Below are 21,234 nucleotides of genomic sequence, written 5' to 3'. Positions count from 1 at the left end.
ATCCTTGCTTTAATGTCATAAAAAAAAAATGAGACGAAAGGTGTACTAATCTTTTTGGTAGTGAAGGTGTACTGATTTTAATGTAGTAATATCAACGTCATTAATATGTCAAAACAAAATAAAAAATGTCACTAAAGCCTTTTATTTGTTTTATTCGGCGATAATAAATTACAAAGATATTTTGTAGGCTTTTGCTTAATGAAACGGTCTATATTACTCCATCCGTAAATATCTTTAAATATCTTTAATAATCTATTAAAAAAATTATGAAAAATTGATATTTTAAAAATATTAATCGAGACGAATCCAACATCTTATATACTATATTTTGTCTTTATATATTAGTACAAAAATATGATCAAATTATATTATGTAAACAATATATATTTTTAAATTATGTCATTTAAAATGGGACGGAGTACTTGTAACACCCCGTTTTCCCAACATAAAAATTTCATTTAAAATCAGAGTATTTTGATCACAACGGAGTGTCACATACTTCATTTAAATCATAAAATGGATAATAATGATTATCTTTCAAATTCAACATCATGAAATATCTTAAACTATTGCAGCGGAAAGTAGTTCAACATTTTAAAGTCTTGGCACGCAGGCCTTATTGGAAAATCTCATAAATTAGTTCATAAAAGAGACACGTAAGGAATAGAAGTAAAAGCAAGCCCCCATCCCGTTACGTATCAGAGCACCTAGACACCGACTGAGGAGTCCACTCACGAACGCCTCTAATCTTTATTACCTGCACATTACCCACGGTCGAGGCAACATATACGCAGAAGGGGTGAGATTTCATAATCAATACATTAAGCATATAATCCAATAAAATGCATTTAACAACTTAAACATTAATAACATATCAACAATTAACAATCAGTATATTTTTCTTTTCATAACAATACGATCATCAAATATCATTACTAATTTTCATCACCAATCATAATCAACTTAACACTCAGCTTGACGACACAACTCATCTTTGACCATGCAACTCTATCAACTCAACATCAACTCGACAACACAACTCATCTTAGACCATGCAACTCTATCAACTCAACAACAACTTGACAACTTAGCATCATGAACTTCTTGATATGCAAATGCATGTGGTACCAATCAACAACAAATGAGCATAATAGGCTCTTCAACGTGTGAGCACAAAGGCTGCCGGGCCTAAAGCCCCCAACTTTAATGAGCACAAAGGCTGCCGGGCCTAAAGCCCCCAACTTTAATGAGCACAAAGGCTGCCGGGCCTAAAGCCCCCAACTTTAATGAGCACAAAGGCTGCCGGGCCTAAAGCCCCCAACTTTAATGAGCACAAAGGCTGCCGGGCCTAAAGCCCCCAACTTTAATGAGTATGCAATGGACTCAAACTTCCAGCAACTTAGACGACATCATGAACGACTCATACGACTCATAATCATGGACAACTTCTTAATTTCTTGCAACATAGACCGACTCATGCAATCTCAAGACATTAAAGGTCAGCAGCAATGAACAGCAACAGATTTACAACATATAACAGTGTTGGAATATCTCAACATCATTAAAGGAATGGATTACATCAACATAAATATCATAAAAACATCATAACATTATTCATGCAACATTACTAATCATTTCAGTCATATAAACAGACTTCTGTAACATCTAGAAACATTCTAAATCACCCTCATTCTTACTTCTAAGGTCAGCTCAAGACTATACGTGCGAAAGGATCGCATCGGGACAATTTTGGGCAACTAACAGCCTAACTCGCAGTTGCGAGTAACTTCACTCGCAATGGCGAGCAAAGTGTGCATTCTGGGTTCCTACGTATTTACTCGCAGTGGCGAGTTATTCTGCTCGCAGTTGCGAGCTTACAGGTCACTCGCAATTGCGAGTTGCATTGCTCGCAGTTGCGAGTTCCGGGTTCTAGCTCGCAGATGCGAGTGTTCTTGCTCGCAGGTGCGAGCGATGAATGTCAGTACGGCCAGAAACCTAAAAATTCCAACTTTTCACTTAATCTCCTAATTCTAACCTCAATTCAACATCTAATTATCATCTTATGGTATAACTAAGTTCTGTACACTAATTTAGCATCAACCTAACATCTTTTCATGATTCAATCATCCAATTCGGTCTTAAACCTAATTCCCAATTCTAACCAAAACTTAACCTAATCATGCCAAATTCATCCTATAGAATCATACCCTTAATAGTAATGAAAATTAGTCTCACCCTTACCTGATAATAGCAGAATCGCAGCTCTCCCTCTAGTTCTCCTCTTTTCTGACTTTTCTCCCTTTTTCTCCAAAAACGTACGTATTCCGTTTTCTAACTTTTGTTGTCTATTTATCTCTTCTAATTACTCTTATCACTACTAATTGCTCATCTCACATCACAGCCCAATTTTTCATATTTTTATTTTATTTATCAAATCTTATTTTATTTAATAATAAAATAAGTCATAACAACATAGCAACTTCACCACAACAAAATACTCCACATTATGCAGTTATAAATCATATAACCCACTCAACTTCATGAATCATAAAATTCACACATATCAATCATGAAAATCACGTAAATCATATATATAAATATATTTTTAAATAATCGAATAATTAAGACGGGCGTTACAACTCTCCCCAACTTATAGAATTTTCGTCCTCGAAAATTTACCTCAAGCAAACAACTCTGGATAAGACTCCATCATCTTACTCTCTAGCTCCCATGTCAGGCTTTCACCAGTCGTTCCACTCCAAACAACTCTCACTAGAGGTATCTCCTTGCCTCTCAACGTCTTCATCTTGCGATCATCAATCCTCAAGGGTAAGGTCTCCACCGTAAGGTTGTCTCTAACTTGCACATCATCACTCTGAATCACATGGGATGGGTCTGGAACATATTTCCTCAGCTGCGACACATGAAACACATCGTGCAAATTCGATAAATGCGGTGGTAAGCCAACTCTATAAGCCACCGTGCCAATTCTCTCGGATATCTGATAAGGACCAATAAACTTTGGAGTCAATTTCTTTGACTTCAATGCACGACCGACACCGGTCGTTGGAGTAACTCTCAAGAACACATGGTCTCCCTCTTGAAACTCAAGGTCTTTCTTACGCTTATCATGGTAGCTCTTCTGTCGACTCTGCGACGCTTTCATCTTCTCTTGAATCATCTTCACCTTCTCAGTAGTCTGTTGAACAATTTCTGGTCCTAGAACCACACTTTCACCGGTCTCAAACCAACACAACGGAGTCCTACACCTCCGACCATACAAAGCCTCGAAAGGTGCCATCCCAATACTTGAATGATAGCTGTTATTATAAGTGAACTCTATCAACGGAAGATGACTATCCCAAGTTCCACCTTGCTCAAGTACACAAACTCTCAACAAGTCTTCGAGTGACTGAATCGTTCTTTCCGACTGACCGTCTGTTTGAGGATGATAAGCCGAACTCAATCTCAACTTAGAGCCTAAAGCCTCTTGCAAACTCTTCCAAAATCTAGAAGTAAATCTTGGATCTCTATCTGACACGATGCTTGAAGGAACACCATGCAACTTCACTATGTCTCGAATATAAATCTCTGCCAACTGAGCCACAGGAAAACTAATATTAATCGGAAGGAAATGTGCCGACTTCGTCAATCTGTCAACAATCACCCAAATGGCGTCATTTCCCTTAGGAGTATTCGGTAAACTTGTCACAAAATCCATGGATATACTATCCCATTTCCATTCTGGTACATCTAACGGTGTCATCAACCCAGCAGGTTTCTGATGCTCCACCTTCGACTTCTGACAAATCAAACAAGAGTACACAAATTGTGCCACATCACGTTTCAATCCTGACCACCAAAACAGCTTCTTTAAATCATGATACATCTTTGTAGCTCCCGGATGAATGCTCAAGCTACTCCTATGACTCTCTTCCAGAATCATCTTTTTTATCTCATCATTGTCTGGAATACAAATCCTGCCTCGGAACCTCAACACACCTTGATCATCGACTTTAAAGTCACCATCTTCAGTTTGATTACTAGCAACCAACAAGTCCACAAACTTAACATCAACCTTCTGTGCATCTCTAATACTTTTCAAGAAATCGTTATCAATTTTCAGCATTCCTAACTTAACGCTCCGAGACGACATTTCACAAACTAAGCTCATATCTCTAAACTGTTCAAGTAACTCAAATTCCTTCACCATCATAGCAGACATATGTAAACTCTTCCTACTTAAGGCATCCGCAACAACATTAGCTTTACCCGGATGGTAATTCAAACTAAAGTCATAATCCTTCAACAATTCGAGCCACCGTCGCTGTCGCATATTCAATTCTTTCTGATCAAACAAATACTTCAAGCTCTTGTGATCACTAAACACCTCAAATCTCGAACCATACAAGTAATGTCTCCAAATCTTAAGGACAAATACGACTGCAGCTAACTCAAGGTCATGAGTAGGATAGTTTCGTTCATGAGTTCTCAACTGTCTTGATGCATAAGCAACAACTTTACCATCTTGCATAAGTACACCGCCTAAGCCCAATTTGGACGCATCACAATACACTGCAAAAGGTTCATCAGGTTTTGGCAAAATCAAAACTGGAGCCGTCGTCAAACGCTTCTTCAATTCATTAAAACTGTTCTCACAATGAACATCCCACACAAAGGTTTTACCTTTACACGTCAACTGTGTTAACGGAAGTGCCAACTTAGAAAATCCTTCTATAAATCTTCGATAGTATCCTGCCAAACCCAAAAAGCTTCTAATCTCTGTAACCGATTTAGGAGTCTCCCATTGTGATACTGCTTCAACTTTAGATGGATCAACTGCAATACCACTACTAGAAATAACATGGCCCAGAAAACTTACCTCGTCCAACCAGAATTCACACTTGGACAATTTAGCATACAACTTCTTCTCTTTCAGCACTTGCAAAACAATTTTCAAATGTTCTGCATGTTCTTCTTCTGTCTTAGAGTAAATCAAAATATCATCGATGAACACAACCACAAAGCGATCCAAAAATGCATGGAAAATGCGATTCATATACTCCATAAACACGCCAGGCGCGTTACTCACACCAAAAGGCATCACCTTATATTCATAATGACCATATCGCGTCCTAAAGGCCGTCTTCTGCATATCTTCATCTTTTACTTTAATCTGATGATAACCCGACCTTAAATCAATCTTGCTGAACACACGTGCACCCACCAGCTGGTCCATCAAATCATCAATTCTAGGAAGTGGATATCTATTCTTTATAGTTACTTTATTCAGTTGTCGATAATCAATGCACAACCTCATACTTCCATCTTTCTTCTTAACCAACAATACCGGCGCTCCCCAAGGTGAAACACTCGGTCTAATGAACTTCTTATCTAGCAAATCCTCCAACTGTTTCTTCAACTCAGCCAACTCAGAAGCTGACATACGGTAAGGTGTCATAGACACAGGCTTCGTTCCCGGAACAAGGTCAATAGAAAATTCAACTTCTCTTTCCGGTGGTACATCAGGGATTTCATCAGGGAAAACTTCAGGAAAATCACACACCACTTGCAACTTATCAATCACTGCTTGATTCTCCAATGATAAGGATGCCATCAAGGAAAACATCAAGATCCCATCACGCTCCAATTGTTTCAGCTGCTTAGTAGACAAAAATTCTGCTCCACTTTCCTCTTCGGCAGAAGAGAAACGCACCGTTTTACTAAAACAGTTAATGAGAACATGGTTGTACTCTAACCAGTTCATACCAAGAATTACATCCATTCCACTCAGAGGCAGACAAACTAAATCAATCTCAAAATCACGATCAAACATAGACAAAGGACATCGCAAGCAAACAAGAGAAGTAGTCACCGAACCCTTAGCTGGAGTTTCGACGACCATTTCTCCACTCATATCAGACACAGCAAGACCCAACTTAGAAGCACAATCAAAAGCAACAAAACAATGTGTAGCACCAGTATCAATAATAGCAACTAAAGGAGTATTGTTAATATAACAAGTACCTCTGATCAAACGATCCTCATTTTCAGTCTGAGTACCAGTCAAAGCAAACACTTTCCCTCTAGTCTGAGTCTTCTTCGGATTTGTACACTGAGACCCAATATGACCCTCTTCTTTGCAGTTAAAACACACAATGTCCGCATGCTTACACTCTGCAAGTGTATGTCCTTTACTGCCACAACGAAAGCACCGTTTAATATCCTTAGTACAAGCAGTACTCTTATGGCCTTTCTCGCCACAAGTGTAACAAACAACCTCAGCACCAGCATCCTTCTTATTAGACCTCCTCTCATCATTAGCTCTCCCTTTTCCTTTGTCAGCAGGAGCACTGTAAGGCTTTGGGCGACTTTGTTGGCCCTTACCCCTCTTCTCACTCATAATCTTATAATGAGCTTTGCTGTCATCTTCATAGATTCTGCATCTGCTCACCAAAGCAGAAAAGTCACGGATCTGTTGGTAACCAATGGCTCGCTTAATATCAGCACGCAAACCATTCTCAAACTTGATACACTTGGAGAACTCAGCATTGTCCCCCGTGTAGTGTGGATAGAACTGAGCCAGCTCCACAAACTTTGCTGCATACTCCGTCACCGACATGTTTCCTTGCTTTAGCTCAAGGAACTCGATCTCTTTTCTCCCGCGAACATCCTCAGGAAAATATCTGTTTAGGAATTCTCTCTTGAACACAACCCAAGTAATAACTGCATCATCCTGCTCTAGGGTAGGTTGGAGGCTCACCCACCAGTCATCAGCTTCCTCAGCCAGCATATGCGTTCCAAAACGCACCTTCTGATCATCAGTACATTGCATAACTCTGAAAATTCTCTCAACCTCCTTGAGCCACGTCTGTGCTCCATCAGGGTCGTACCTTCCTTTGAAGGTAGGAGGATGATTTCTCAGAAAGGTCTCCAACATTCTCACATCAGCATTCGCACCAGCACCAGCATTTGGATGTTGTCCCACAGCTTGGGCTACAGCTTCCAAAGCAGCAGCAATCGCAGCATCATTTCTTCCAGCCATTCTAGTCCTCTTATAGCAAATAAGATTCGCAGCCTCCAGGTCTCTTCTCTGCACAACACACAACGTTTAGAATATCATAATAGTGGTATTCCAACTGCTAAGGACACAACTCGACTCACTACTTGGCCGGACGGACCGACCTGCTCTGATACCAATTGTAACACCCCGTTTTCCCAACATAAAAATTTCATTTAAAATCAGAGTATTTTGATCACAACGGAGTGTCACATACTTCATTTAAATCATAAAATGGATAATAATGATTATCTTTCAAATTCAACATCATGAAATATCTTAAACTATTGCAGCGGAAAGTAGTTCAACATTTTAAAGTCTTGGCACGCAGGCCTTATTGGAAAATCTCATAAATTAGTTCATAAAAGAGACACGTAAGGAATAGAAGTAAAAGCAAGCCCCCATCCCGTTACGTATCAGAGCACCTAGACACCGACTGAGGAGTCCACTCACAAACGCCTCTAATCTTTATTACCTGCACATTACCCACGGTCGAGGCAACATATACGCAGAAGGGGTGAGATTTCATAATCAATACATTAAGCATATAATCCAATAAAATGCATTTAACAACTTAAACATTAATAACATATCAACAATTAACAATCAGTATATTTTTCTTTTCATAACAATACGATCATCAAATATCATTACTAATTTTCATCACCAATCATAATCAACTTAACACTCAGCTTGACGACACAACTCATCTTTGACCATGCAACTCTATCAACTCAACATCAACTCGACAACACAACTCATCTTAGACCATGCAACTCTATCAACTCAACAACAACTTGACAACTTAGCATCATGAACTTCTTGATATGCAAATGCATGTGGTACCAATCAACAACAAATGAGCATAATAGGCTCTTCAACGTGTGAGCACAAAGGCTGCCGGGCCTAAAGCCCCCAACTTTAATGAGCACAAAGGCTGCCGGGCCTAAAGCCCCCAACTTTAATGAGCACAAAGGCTGCCGGGCCTAAAGCCCCCAACTTTAATGAGCACAAAGGCTGCCGGGCCTAAAGCCCCCAACTTTAATGAGCACAAAGGCTGCCGGGCCTAAAGCCCCCAACTTTAATGAGTATGCAATGGACTCAAACTTCCAGCAACTTAGACGACATCATGAACGACTCATACGACTCATAATCATGGACAACTTCTTAATTTCTTGCAACATAGACCGACTCATGCAATCTCAAGACATTAAAGGTCAGCAGCAATGAACAGCAACAGATTTACAACATATAACAGTGTTGGAATATCTCAACATCATTAAAGGAATGGATTACATCAACATAAATATCATAAAAACATCATAACATTATTCATGCAACATTACTAATCATTTCAGTCATATAAACAGACTTCTGTAACATCTAGAAACATTCTAAATCACCCTCATTCTTACTTCTAAGGTCAGCTCAAGACTATACGTGCGAAAGGATCGCATCGGGACAATTTTGGGCAACTAACAGCCTAACTCGCAGTTGCGAGTAACTTCACTCGCAATGGCGAGCAAAGTGTGCATTCTGGGTTCCTACGTATTTACTCGCAGTGGCGAGTTATTCTGCTCGCAGTTGCGAGCTTACAGGTCACTCGCAATTGCGAGTTGCATTGCTCGCAGTTGCGAGTTCCGGGTTCTAGCTCGCAGATGCGAGTGTTCTTGCTCGCAGGTGCGAGCGATGAATGTCAGTACGGCCAGAAACCTAAAAATTCCAACTTTTCACTTAATCTCCTAATTCTAACCTCAATTCAACATCTAATTATCATCTTATGGTATAACTAAGTTCTGTACACTAATTTAGCATCAACCTAACATCTTTTCATGATTCAATCATCCAATTCGGTCTTAAACCTAATTCCCAATTCTAACCAAAACTTAACCTAATCATGCCAAATTCATCCTATAGAATCATACCCTTAATAGTAATGAAAATTAGTCTCACCCTTACCTGATAATAGCAGAATCGCAGCTCTCCCTCTAGTTCTCCTCTTTTCTGACTTTTCTCCCTTTTTCTCCAAAAACGTACGTATTCCGTTTTCTAACTTTTGTTGTCTATTTATCTCTTCTAATTACTCTTATCACTACTAATTGCTCATCTCACATCACAGCCCAATTTTTCATATTTTTATTTTATTTATCAAATCTTATTTTATTTAATAATAAAATAAGTCATAACAACATAGCAACTTCACCACAACAAAATACTCCACATTATGCAGTTATAAATCATATAACCCACTCAACTTCATGAATCATAAAATTCACACATATCAATCATGAAAATCACGTAAATCATATATATAAATATATTTTTAAATAATCGAATAATTAAGACGGGCGTTACAGTACTTTTTTTGTTACCGGTTTATATTACTACTTAGTATTACTTATTTGCAGCCATCTCTCCTTAATGCACTTAAATAATTGCACTATTTTACGGGATTATATCATATTTGATATTAGTACATTCTATATTTTTTTTGAGCAACTACTGCAGTCTATATAAAAAAAATATTTAACGTACGAATAATAATATATAATAGGGCAATAGAACAATTATGATAAAAATGTAGTTTGCTACAATTGAATTAATCTAAAAGTACTAAATATAATAAATTTGTTCCCAATGTAAACATTATGTTAAGGTATAAATAATAAATCCAACAAATTTAAGCAAAAAAAAAATTCTAAGAAAATCAACCACATGATTCGATCATTGATACTTCAAATTTCTTTATGTGAACGACATATATCGGCAACGAATTCAATGAGCATCATACTCGATTGAATCAAAAAAATAATAAAACAAACAAAAAGATGAACAACGAAAAAACAAAGGAAAAAACTAAACAAACAGAAAAAGAGGCAAGGTTGTGATTTGTGATGTGAAAATTGGTGAAGCCATAGGTCTAATTTATAGTAATTTCTAAAGGGTAATTTGGTAAACTAAATGGATCTAATTTGGCATGAGAGTAAATTACACGCGGTCATTTTTAATTTTCGGTTACATATATTCTCTAACATAAGTCTTACTATTTTTTTCCTACCCTTTTTAATCAATTTTATTTCATCGATTTGCTATTTTTTCGGTCGACTTCTATATGCATCTCTTACATATGATCTTTCCCTTTTTTTTTTTTGAGGGGAAGTTTTTCCTTATTATTAAGGAAAATCAAATCATATTGTGTTTAATTGTTTTAATGCCACTTTGAATAAAATATCTTTGACATAATTACAACCAAATCAATTGTTTCACATCATTTGTTAAAAAAATAATTTGTCCAACATCATGATTATTATTATTACAAAAATAAAAATTAAGAAATGTATAACATTATTTTTGTTTTGTTTTGAATAAACACTGTTATACGGTATTATTACTATACAATATACATTTGAAAATAGAAACAAAAGTATATTATCTTAAAAAAGAACATGTTAATTCAAATTATATAAAAAATTAATGGTTATTACCAAATCTAATTAAAATTATTTTAAAAAGTTACACTCTTATCAAATCATATTTTTATTATTTAACATACATCAATTATTTATCTCTTTAACATTTAAATAATTATTCCATTACTTGTTTTATTTTAATCTCTGCATTCAAATATTTTAATTTAAATTATTTGTTTATTAAAAAAAATTAAATTACTAAATTAAATTACTTTTTCAATGAGGGTTTTGGCCTAGTCCCCCCTCTCCTTGTATATATTTTTTTTCCCTTTTTTTAATAAATTTTAGAGATTGGAAGGCATAGGATGAAGGCGTCCCGGGGTGCCAACCTCGTTGGGATGTCGGTGTTGCCTCCTAATGTCTGTCTGTCTCCCTGCTTAGCAAAAAAAAAAAAAAATTAAATTATTTGATTAAAATTTGTATTTTTTGAATTCGAAATGATTGATTTCTAAAATTTAAACTCAAATTTAAGGCTAATTTTTTTTTTAGAGAAAGTTTAACGTTTATTTTAGCACAGGGATAAATATCAGCGTGGGTTAACCTTTTATTTTCAACGATATTTTTTTTATTCTGCACGTATTTTTATGTTATAATTGAAATATCATATTTTATAAAACAATCTCGTTAAAATTTCATTCCTTAATACCAGCTATAAAATATATGATAACTAAACACTACATTACACGATTATTCAAATAATATAATAATACAATATCATTGGTCTTCCAAAAAAAAAAAACATTGAATTGTAACATTTCCATAAAAAAATAACATATAATAACACAATATAATTGGTCTTCCAAAAAAAAACATTGAATTATAACATTTCCATAAATAAAACATTAGAATAGAAGAAGATTAGAGCAGCACATGTCGCTAGTTAAATGAAACTTTAAAACCTTTAAAAATGGTGACACTTGTCAAGAAAAGAAGAGAAGAGGTCTTGGAATAGGTGGTAAATTTATATTATATAGATTAGTGACTTGCTAAAGAGGCTTTAATTTGGGAAGCTTTCCTATAAGAGCAAATATATATATATATATATATATATATATATATATATATATATATAAGGGTTTGCTTGGATACACCCACTAGTTTTTATTAAGGTGTGTTTTAGCAAAGATATAACTAAAAAGTTGTTAAATACACCTTAAGGTGAATGTTGCTAAAACACACCTTCTAAAAAAAATAAGTGGGTGTATGTTAGCAACTCCTATAGGCATTTGCTAGGATACACCCACTTATTTTTTAGAAGGTGTGTTTTAGCAAGTTATAACTAAAAAGTAGTTAAATACACCTTAAGGTGTAGCTTGCTAAAACACTCTCACATAAAAACTAGTTGGTGTGTTCTAGCAAATCCTATATATATATATATATATATATATATATATATATATATATATATATATATATATATATATATATATATATATATGGTTATGTTACAAGCCACCCTTTGGTGGTGTCTTTTATCAAGTCACACCTTAAGGTGTGATTTTCACTTTTTAGTTATAACTTTGCTAAAAGACACCTTCATAAAAGTAAGTTGGTGTCTTTTCGCAAATGCTCATAGAGTAACTTGATAAAAGACACCTTCACAAAAGGTGTCTTCTATCATAACCCATATATATATATATATATATATCTTGCTTGAAGGGTATAATTTCTGCAATTGAAATTTGACAACAAAAAATGGACCATCATGATTTTATTATTCTTACAATTTGAATTTAATTATTATTACTGATTAATAGAAATAAAAATTGAAAAAATATTTATTTGTCGGAGCATATGATATAAAATATGAATATACTCTAGAAACAAAGTATGTATGTGCAGAGAAGAGACAGAGGGAGTACTATGTACCTGGAAATGAATGGACAATATAATAATGATAGATAGATGCATGGAGTGGAGTATAGTACAGTAATGTATTGATATGAAGTGCAATGGCAATGGCAGTGGCTGTGACAGTGCATTGGGAAACAGCTCCCGCGCTGTTCCCGCGCGCCCTTCATCAAACGACACACTTGGAGGGTCCCCTTACTCAGAAAGATTAATGCATGTACAAATTACTATGGTTTTTGTCTAGGTTAATGATATATGTAAAATTATTTGGCAACAATTTTCTTTTTCTTTTTTATTGTTTAAAAATGATAGAGAGAAAAAAAAGATGTGAGAGTAAAACTATAATATGACTATGATAGATAATTATCTAAAAATTGTTTAAAACTAATTTTTAAAATATCATTTCTCTGTTGTTTAACGAAAAATAACGATAAAATACTTATTTTGATATTTTAAGTTTGAAAAAAAATACCGGGATAGTAATTTAAATTTGTTCAATTTCAAATGATTCATTTAACTTATTTTAAGTTTCCAATATGTCATTTAAGTTTTAAACAAGTCATTTTAATTTAATACGCCTATATATGTAGGTTTTTAAGTTTTTAAGTTTCGGATAGATTCTTATAAAAGGGTAATAAGGACTTATTTAAAACTTAAAGAACTAAGTTAAATTTAAAGGACCAAAATAAGTATTTGACTTAAAATAAATTACTCATGCATCATTTATAAATCTACTTTTTACTATTAGATCAATAAATTATATCATCTTTAATTTTCTTTAATTTGCTAACTTGTAATTTAGGCGTACATATTAACAAATACGTAGTATAAAACTAGTGAATCATGAATAACGACCGAATCTAAATTGAATTGAACTATTTTCAAAACTTAACCACTATTTTTTTAAGTGATTTTTAAGAATTGAATTGAACCATAATATATATTGTGGTTCAATTCAATTTGGTTTATGCATCATAAAGACCCCTATTAACATTTAATTTAGTACAACACAAAAACCTCACATTGTTTAAAAATCAATGTAAAAAGTAGTTTATAAATATTACATACACTCCTTAATTCAATAAACCATGGAAGCTCACAAATGAACAAAGCAGATAATACATTAAAACTACATTGTAGACTTGAGGTTGAAAATTGAAATATTGCCGTTGTGTTTGGGACCAGGGTCTAAAAGCCCTCAATGATGACCAGTCGACGGACCCTTTGCCTCCTCAACTTTGATGGAGACTATAGCTCCGACACATTTAAAAGGTCTCATATAGCTTGTAAATCGAAGTCAATGATTGTTTATAAACAAATTACCGGGAACTCATTTACAAAGGAAAAAAAAATCATAACCGATGACACAAGATTCAATGGACTATACATCGAAAATACATTGTTGTGAATTTGAGGTCGTAACAACATACATTTTGGCCGTCTACTTAGACATGTTGTGATTTGAGTTCAAATTTTGAATTTCATTAATAATATTTTTTAAGAAACTCATCAATAAAGTTGGTTGGTGTTTCTCTTTAACTTTGCATGAGATGTGCTTCATTTGTCGAAATTTATCTTCTATAAAACATTAATAAGATATTTAAACAATTTTCATTTAGTCACAACCTTAAATTAAAAATATTTGAACGAACATTCAAATAAAAAAAATAATCACATCATATTTTTATCTTAAATTTTTCTTATTTACGTGTGCTTAAGTATTTTTTTAAATATTTTTGTTTATTTCCTTAAAAAAAAAATTGTGTTTATTACCCAACTTAGTGCCCGTTTGGTTCAGCTTTGAATATAATTGATTCTGAGAGAATTGATTCTGATAGAATTGATTCTGACAGAATTGATTCTGAGAGAATTGATTTATGTTTGGATACAATTATGTAGAATTGATTAAACAAAATGATTTATGTTTGGATGCAATTATGTAGAATTCTTTTGAATGTATAATTACTAAAATAGACATAGCTAAAGGAGAATTGATAAAGAATGAGAATTGATAAAGGGCAATAAAGTAAAATAACGTGTTGTAATAATAAAATATACAAACCTATACACGTTGTTCAAGGAGAATTGATTCTAGAAAAGCTAGAAGCTAAGATTTGTAGCTTCATGGAGAATTGCTTTTGGAGGACAAAAGCAATTCTTAAAAGCTGAACCAAACACGTTGTTTTTGACTAGAATTGCTTTTGGCACCGTAGAGAATTGCTTTTGGGTGGTAATAAGCTGAATCAAACAGACCCTAAGATTTTCCTCATGTTTATCATTGTGGGTCATGTGACTGAACATAGTGATGGTGACAGTGGAAAAAAAAGGCACACGGTCAGAAAAAGACTCAACTCAAACTGATAGTGAACTACAGTAAAGTATATCTGCTTCAGATGTGTTTTCTAATCTTCTCTGATACTGACTATATTGAGTAATCCCCCTCATATGGAAAAGTTTCATAAATATATTGAAATAACAACTCTCAGTTTCAATTAAGTCTCTATGTTGTATTTGATTTGATTTTGATTCGTGTAATACAGTGTTTCCTCTTCACTGTTTTAGTCTCCATGTTTTTCAAACTGTCTTACGTACGGATTTAATGATTCATATGTTTTTTATTTTTAATAATTTGTTTTCTACCTTCTCTCTGTCGGAATGAAACCTGCTTCTATTTCTATTTATTTATTCAAAACTCAGATATAAAAAAGAGAGTTGGTCCAAGTTGGGAGGGGAGAACTAAAAAATCATTTCACACACCAATGTTGAATTGATTCAAGGGTAACGGATTTAGACATTTAAACATATGGTTATGAGTAGGGATGGCAATGGGTACCCAATCGGCAGGGTACTATGATGCCCATCCCCATACCCGCGTTTGTAAAAAATACCCGTACCCGAGCCCGTACCCTCGTGGGCAACAACTTTAGTGCCCTTCCCCATACCCTATGGGTACTTAAGTGCTCATACCCGCACCCATTACCCGCACTTTAACCATGAAAAGACAATTAAATAACCACAATTGAAATAAAATTATGATCCAAAAAATTTCAAATCAACTAATAAAATAGTATGAATCGTAGTATTTAGCCAAATAAAAAAACATCCAAAATATCCCTAGAAAGAAAGAAAAAATAGATACTTTACAACAGTTATACGTTAAAAGTTGCAGTTGCATGTTAAAGTCATAATAAATTGTTACTAAAGTTTTTATCAAGTTGCATTAAGCTGTTTTGGAGTTAGGCTTAAATAGTTAAATAAATTAATTAATTGTACACAAAAAATAAATAAATTATTTATTTTTTCTTATGATCGTCAAATGCATCAAGTTTTTATGAACTTTCAACTTATGATAGTCACAAATTGAACTATAATCAAATTGCTTTGGGCCGTTTACCAATGTCATTAATTGATGATTATACAATTCGAACAATTCAAATAAAATAAAAAAGAGAATTTTTTATAATTAAAAATTATTTTTATTCTTATATTATATAAATACATACATGCGGGTTGCGGGGCTGGGTAGTACAGTGCCCATACCCGTGCCCATACCCATTCAAATTTGCGGATAATTACCCATACCCAAGCCCGGACCCATGGAAGCGGGGTTTTACCCTACCCATAGCGGGTATTTTTTGCGGGTGCCCATAGGGTCTGGGTCCAATTGCCATCCCTAGTTATGAGTTTGATTTCTAATTTATGTGTATAAAAGAAACTAATTTTATGTGTCCCATATTTTTCAATTTATATAGCAAATCACACACAAATATATAATTATATTTGTTGAGGATTCAACAAGAGAAATAAAACAAAGTAATAACAACTAAACTAAATGATACATCAAATAAAAATTCAATCAACCCTAAAAATATATGAGAAATGATATTTGAACATTTATTTGATAACAATTTTTATGACAATTTTCTTTCTCACACTCACTTATTTTTTACTTTATCTCTCTATTACTTTGGTTCCCGTACAAATACCTACTTTTTCTTTATAAATTATAGGTATCACATAAGTTATCAACCAAATTGGTTGTTCAAATAACACTCATCAAAAAAATTATTCAAACAAGAACAAACCTCGAACCTATGTGTAAATAAAATGTCAAATAATCAATTAAAAGAATAAAGATAGAGTATAGCAAAATAATATCGTTGCTTGTTGACACAGTTCGACCCAAAATATGGTAGCCTACATATATGTGGAGAATAGCAACTCACTAATTTACTATCAACGAGCATATGTAAGAGATTACAAAAGATCCACACAAAAAAATCCTTATTTACTAATTTTGTTAGGTCTGCAGCAACTTAACCTAATAACTTCCTTCTAAAATGTTGCGTTAGGTTAGCAGCAATTTAACCTAACAAATTTCATCTAAAATGCAGCGCACCAATTTAACCTAACAAATTATCTCTAAAATGCAGCAATCCCTAATATTTCTCATGAGCTTTTCATTCATATCCTGTTGTGTCATTGTTTGTATATATCTATTGTTTTTGTAGACATTTTTTTAATGAATATATTTTTTATTCATTAAAAAACATTATTATATGTGTATTTTATTTTTTTATGCCTAAATTATTTTAACTTTTGTTTATTGATCAAAATATATTTTTTATTTAGCATAAAATCTCACCAACATACATTTTTTGATTTTTTTTAAGAAACATTTATTAATTTGATAATATCTGCTAAATATTTCATTCAATGTTTTGACTTTTAAGTAGCATAAACATTTAAATAAAATATGCATAAATTTTTATTATAATTAACCATTTTTTAAATTTATACTTTTATTTTAACATATATTTTTTATTTTTTTCATTTAATCTTAATTCAAGTTCTAAAATTTTTATCTTTTTTAGTGCATGCGGCCTTTCATATTAATTTTAATTAATTTATGTTTACAAAATTAGATATTATTATTATTATCAACGTTTAGACGGGCACTCCATGCCTTTCCGTCAACTCTTCTTATTGCACTAATGTGTATAAATTACGAACAATAGTTTTTATTAAATTTTGATTTAAATTAGTTTGTTTTTGATTAAAATTATAGGTATAAATAATAGATATTAATGGTTTATTTCTTTATAAACAATATAGATTGGTATTTTTTTGAGTAAGTATAGATTAGTATTATTATTACTAAAATTTATTATATATATATATATATATATATATATATATATATATAAACACAGATTTTTTTGTTCTTTTTAAATATAATCCTACATTTTAATTCTAATTATTTCTTTGTTTTTTAGTTTTATCCTTCATTAAACTTAAGTGTAAATTATATCAAACTCAACATAGGTTTTATCAAATTTAATAGATAATTTACAATAAAGATTAACTCAGTTGGTAAGATGTTAAATCACACGCAAGATCATGGGTTTCATTGTTGTAGTCGATGTTATGACATCTTTGGTGGATGATCTATAAGTAGTAATGCAAATGCTCTATGAGCTTGAGGTCTGTCATAACCCTAGTGAGCATCCGGAGCTCAACTAAACTTTTTGTAACCAATTTTTTTAATAAATAATTTACTTTTTAAATCGTAAATTGATTGACAAAATTTTAAATAATTATTTGATTATTTATTTTAATCAATATTATATTTGATTCTTACATGTGCCCTCTTTATTTATTCTAAACACATTTCTTAATTATTATTACAACGTACTCAACTAAAGTATATTAATTTTATATTTTAGATAGATGTTAATAGTTTATTTGATAAATTGTGGGTTATAATGAGTAATAGTTTTTCTTATTATCTATAAGATATATAAATTTTGAATAAATATTATAATACAATAATTCAATACAAAGTGGTATAAAAGAACAACGCTAAATATCCACTACTGCGGACAATCTGGCGAACCCACGTGTGAGCGCGAAACCGAATTGTAAAAAAACACAAAGTAAATAATTAGAGCATTTAAAGAGGCGTATGAATCGTCTGCCAACACAAAAACGACCCATGTTCCATCAGCTCCCTATTAGCAAGCCATTAACGCCCTTTCAGGCCAAACCAACCATTTACGAACCGAAACAAAGCACGAAGACGCATAGGTCATGAAATTGTAATCATAGGCCAGATCATGGGATGAATGATGAGTCATAGATAGTCTATTTTATTGCTTTATTTAGTTTAGTTTTATTTAAGATTTGATTTGATTTTATTGCATTTTATTTCCTTTTAGAATATTTTACTTTAAATTGTCTTTTATTATATTTTAGGAACGAATATATGGTGGAAGGTGTCTTGGAGCAAAAGAAAGAGGACTGGAGCAAATACAATACAAAAATACGAAGATACGAGACAAAAATATGTCTCTACCAAGTCAGAAGCTTGGCACGGCCCGTGCCAACATGTGGCACGGCCGTGCCACCCTCCAGGACCACTTTTGCTGCTTTTCTTCAAGCCCAAGTTACTCCGTTGCAGCTTTACTGTTTTGCCCTTATAGTAGCTTAGTTTCTAAGTCAATTGTAAAGCTATAAATAGAGTAGCACTCCATCATAAACATTCATCTTTTGTTCTTGGAATAAAAGTTCACTTTTATATTATTGTTCTTTTACTTTATTGCTTTCTCTCTTCTTCCCCTATGTCTACAATGAACGTTAGTGAGTAGACACTTCTTTGTCTTGGGATTGTTGGTAAGTCTAATGACATGATCCTAAACAAACCAAGCTTAAACCCTAATTTCTATGTAACCCTAATTTCTAATCTAGATTCACCGTCTTAATGTGGATTAACAATTATCAAACTGTGGAAGCGAAAGCGGAGGGTTTGATAATCGTTAATCCATCATCCCAAACATCAATTCATAAAGCGAGAGCGGAGCTTTGATGTTGGAACAAGTGAATCTAGACAATAATTGCAAAACAGTGAAATAGTCTTTGCAATTATTGAGACAAAGAGTAGTTTCAATCCTCTATGCATCTTCTAGTAATCATGTCAGTGAAATAGGCTTGGTTACTAGAAGTAAACTCTCACCGGACTTTCATCGGAAAGGTGAGGGGCTAAGGGAAACCGGTCTTTAGAAATTAAGGTGTAAACCATGAAATTAGATGTTTGAGTCTTGTCTAGTGAAGGGTTTGTTATTGTGATAAACCAATAATCCCAAGGCTCTTTTATTATTATTGTTATTTATCTTCAGCAATTAACCCCCTATTTCATAATCTTTCTTCTCTTCTAATCATTCTCTAAAAGTTAATTGAATTCACAACTCCCTAGCGGAACGATACTCTACTTACTACTATTACTTCGATAGGCCGTGCGCTTGCGGTTTGGCTCTATCAAGTTTTTGGCGCCGTTGCCGGGGAGTTGTTGAAATTTGATTAACTTTTTAATAGTGATTAGACTATAAAAAAAAAAAATCTTTTTCGTTGTTTTATTTTATTTTATTTTATTGTTTTTATATTTCTTTCTAAAAAAAAAAAAAAATCTTTATTTGATTCTATTTTATTTTATTTACTTCATATAAAAAAAAAATCTTTCTCTTTATTTTATTTTATTTTATATATAAAAAAAAAAAATCTTTTTCTATTTCTTCTTTTGCCTTTAACTTCTTGGGAAGATAATAACGATATGGCTAAGGAATGCACTCTCATAGAGTATGCAATCCCATCTTCAAATGAGTCATACGATGCTATTGTGTACCCAACGGTTGATGACAATTTTGAAATAGAACCTGAACTTATTGAGTTAGTTCAGCAAAATCAATTTTTCGGATCAACCACTGAGGATCCGAATTTTCATATTTCAACTTTTTTAAGACTCAGTGGAACCGTGAATGCAAACCAAGAGGTCGTAAGGCTGCACTACTTTCCTTTTTCCTTAGGAGGAAGAGCTAGTGCTTGGTTTAATTCATTAAAGCTTGGTTCTATCACTTCATGGCAACAAATGAGGCAAACTTTTCTTGCCCAATTCTTTCCTCATTCTAAAATTGTTCACTTAAGAAAACAAATCATACAATTCACTCAAAAAGATGGAGAATCTCTTTATGATGCGTGGGAACGTTTCAAAGAAATGCTTAGACTTTGTCCCCATCATGGTTTAGAGAATTGGCTTATTATTCACACTTTTTATAATGGCCTTTTGTATCCCACAAAAATTTATGTTGATGCAGCTGCAGGTGGAGCTCTGATGAACAAAACATACACAGAAGCATATGCTTTGATCGAGGACATGGCACAAAACCACTATCAGTGGACCTACGGAAGGGACACCACTAATGTTGCTCCTTCACCCTCTCAGAAAGAGGTAGGTATGTATGAAAATTCTTCCCTTGATCATCTAGCTGCTAAAGTTGACGCACTCACACAAAAATTTGATAAAATAAATACTAGTGCTGTCACACCTCCCCCTGTATCACCTCTTTGTGAAGTTTGTGGTGTATTTGGCCATATTGGCGTTGATTGCCAACTAGGTAGTGTTGTTAGAAGTCCTGAGCAAGTAAACTATGCTCAATATAATCAAGGGTTTAAAAATAACCAAATTTTTTTTCAAACCCCTCAAAATCTTTTTGGACAAGAAACAACACCACTCAGTTATGCAAACAACCAAATAGTCCCTCAAAAATCCAGCTTGGAACTTTTTTTAGAAAATTTTCTTATAAATCAATCTGAGCAGCTCCAAGAGTTTAAAAACCAAACTGAATTTTTGAAGGACTCTCTTGCCAAACATACATTGAACGTAGACTCCATAGTTACTCACAGTAAGATGATAGAGACTCAGACTTCCCAAGTACCCCAACAGCTGGCTACTCCCTCTCAAACCTCCGAAGTCCTTCTAAGCCAAACCGAAACCAACCCCAAAGACCATATACGTGCTAT

At 33.4% G+C, this 21,234-nt stretch overlaps 1 protein-coding gene and 1 non-coding gene across 2 annotated transcripts; both read right to left on the bottom strand.

Annotated features, from left to right (window-relative positions):
• Positions 1-505: 505 nt before the first annotated feature.
• On the bottom strand, positions 506-7,248 carry LOC146952193 (uncharacterized). Its single transcript, XM_085758652.1, has 2 exons — positions 6,028-7,248; positions 506-757 (listed from the first exon to the last, which is right to left on the bottom strand). The coding sequence occupies exons 1-2, from the start codon at positions 7,043-7,045 to the stop codon at positions 744-746; spliced, it is 1,032 nt and encodes a 343-aa protein (XP_085614778.1). The 5' UTR covers positions 7,046-7,248; the 3' UTR covers positions 506-743.
• Positions 7,249-20,349: 13,101 nt separating this feature from the next.
• On the bottom strand, positions 20,350-20,457 carry LOC146952192 (small nucleolar RNA R71). The gene has a single exon (XR_015025185.1). It is a non-coding gene; the product is annotated as a small nucleolar RNA R71 (small nucleolar RNA).
• Between the last annotated feature and the right edge of the window lie 777 nt (positions 20,458-21,234).

The sequence above is a fragment of the Medicago sativa genome, chromosome 1 (assembly GCF_051527215.1).
Source record: "Medicago sativa cultivar Bolivia chromosome 1, Bolivia_mono, whole genome shotgun sequence".
NCBI lineage: Eukaryota > Viridiplantae > Streptophyta > Magnoliopsida > Fabales > Fabaceae > Medicago > Medicago sativa.
This window is presented reverse-complemented; position numbering and strand designations above follow the sequence as displayed.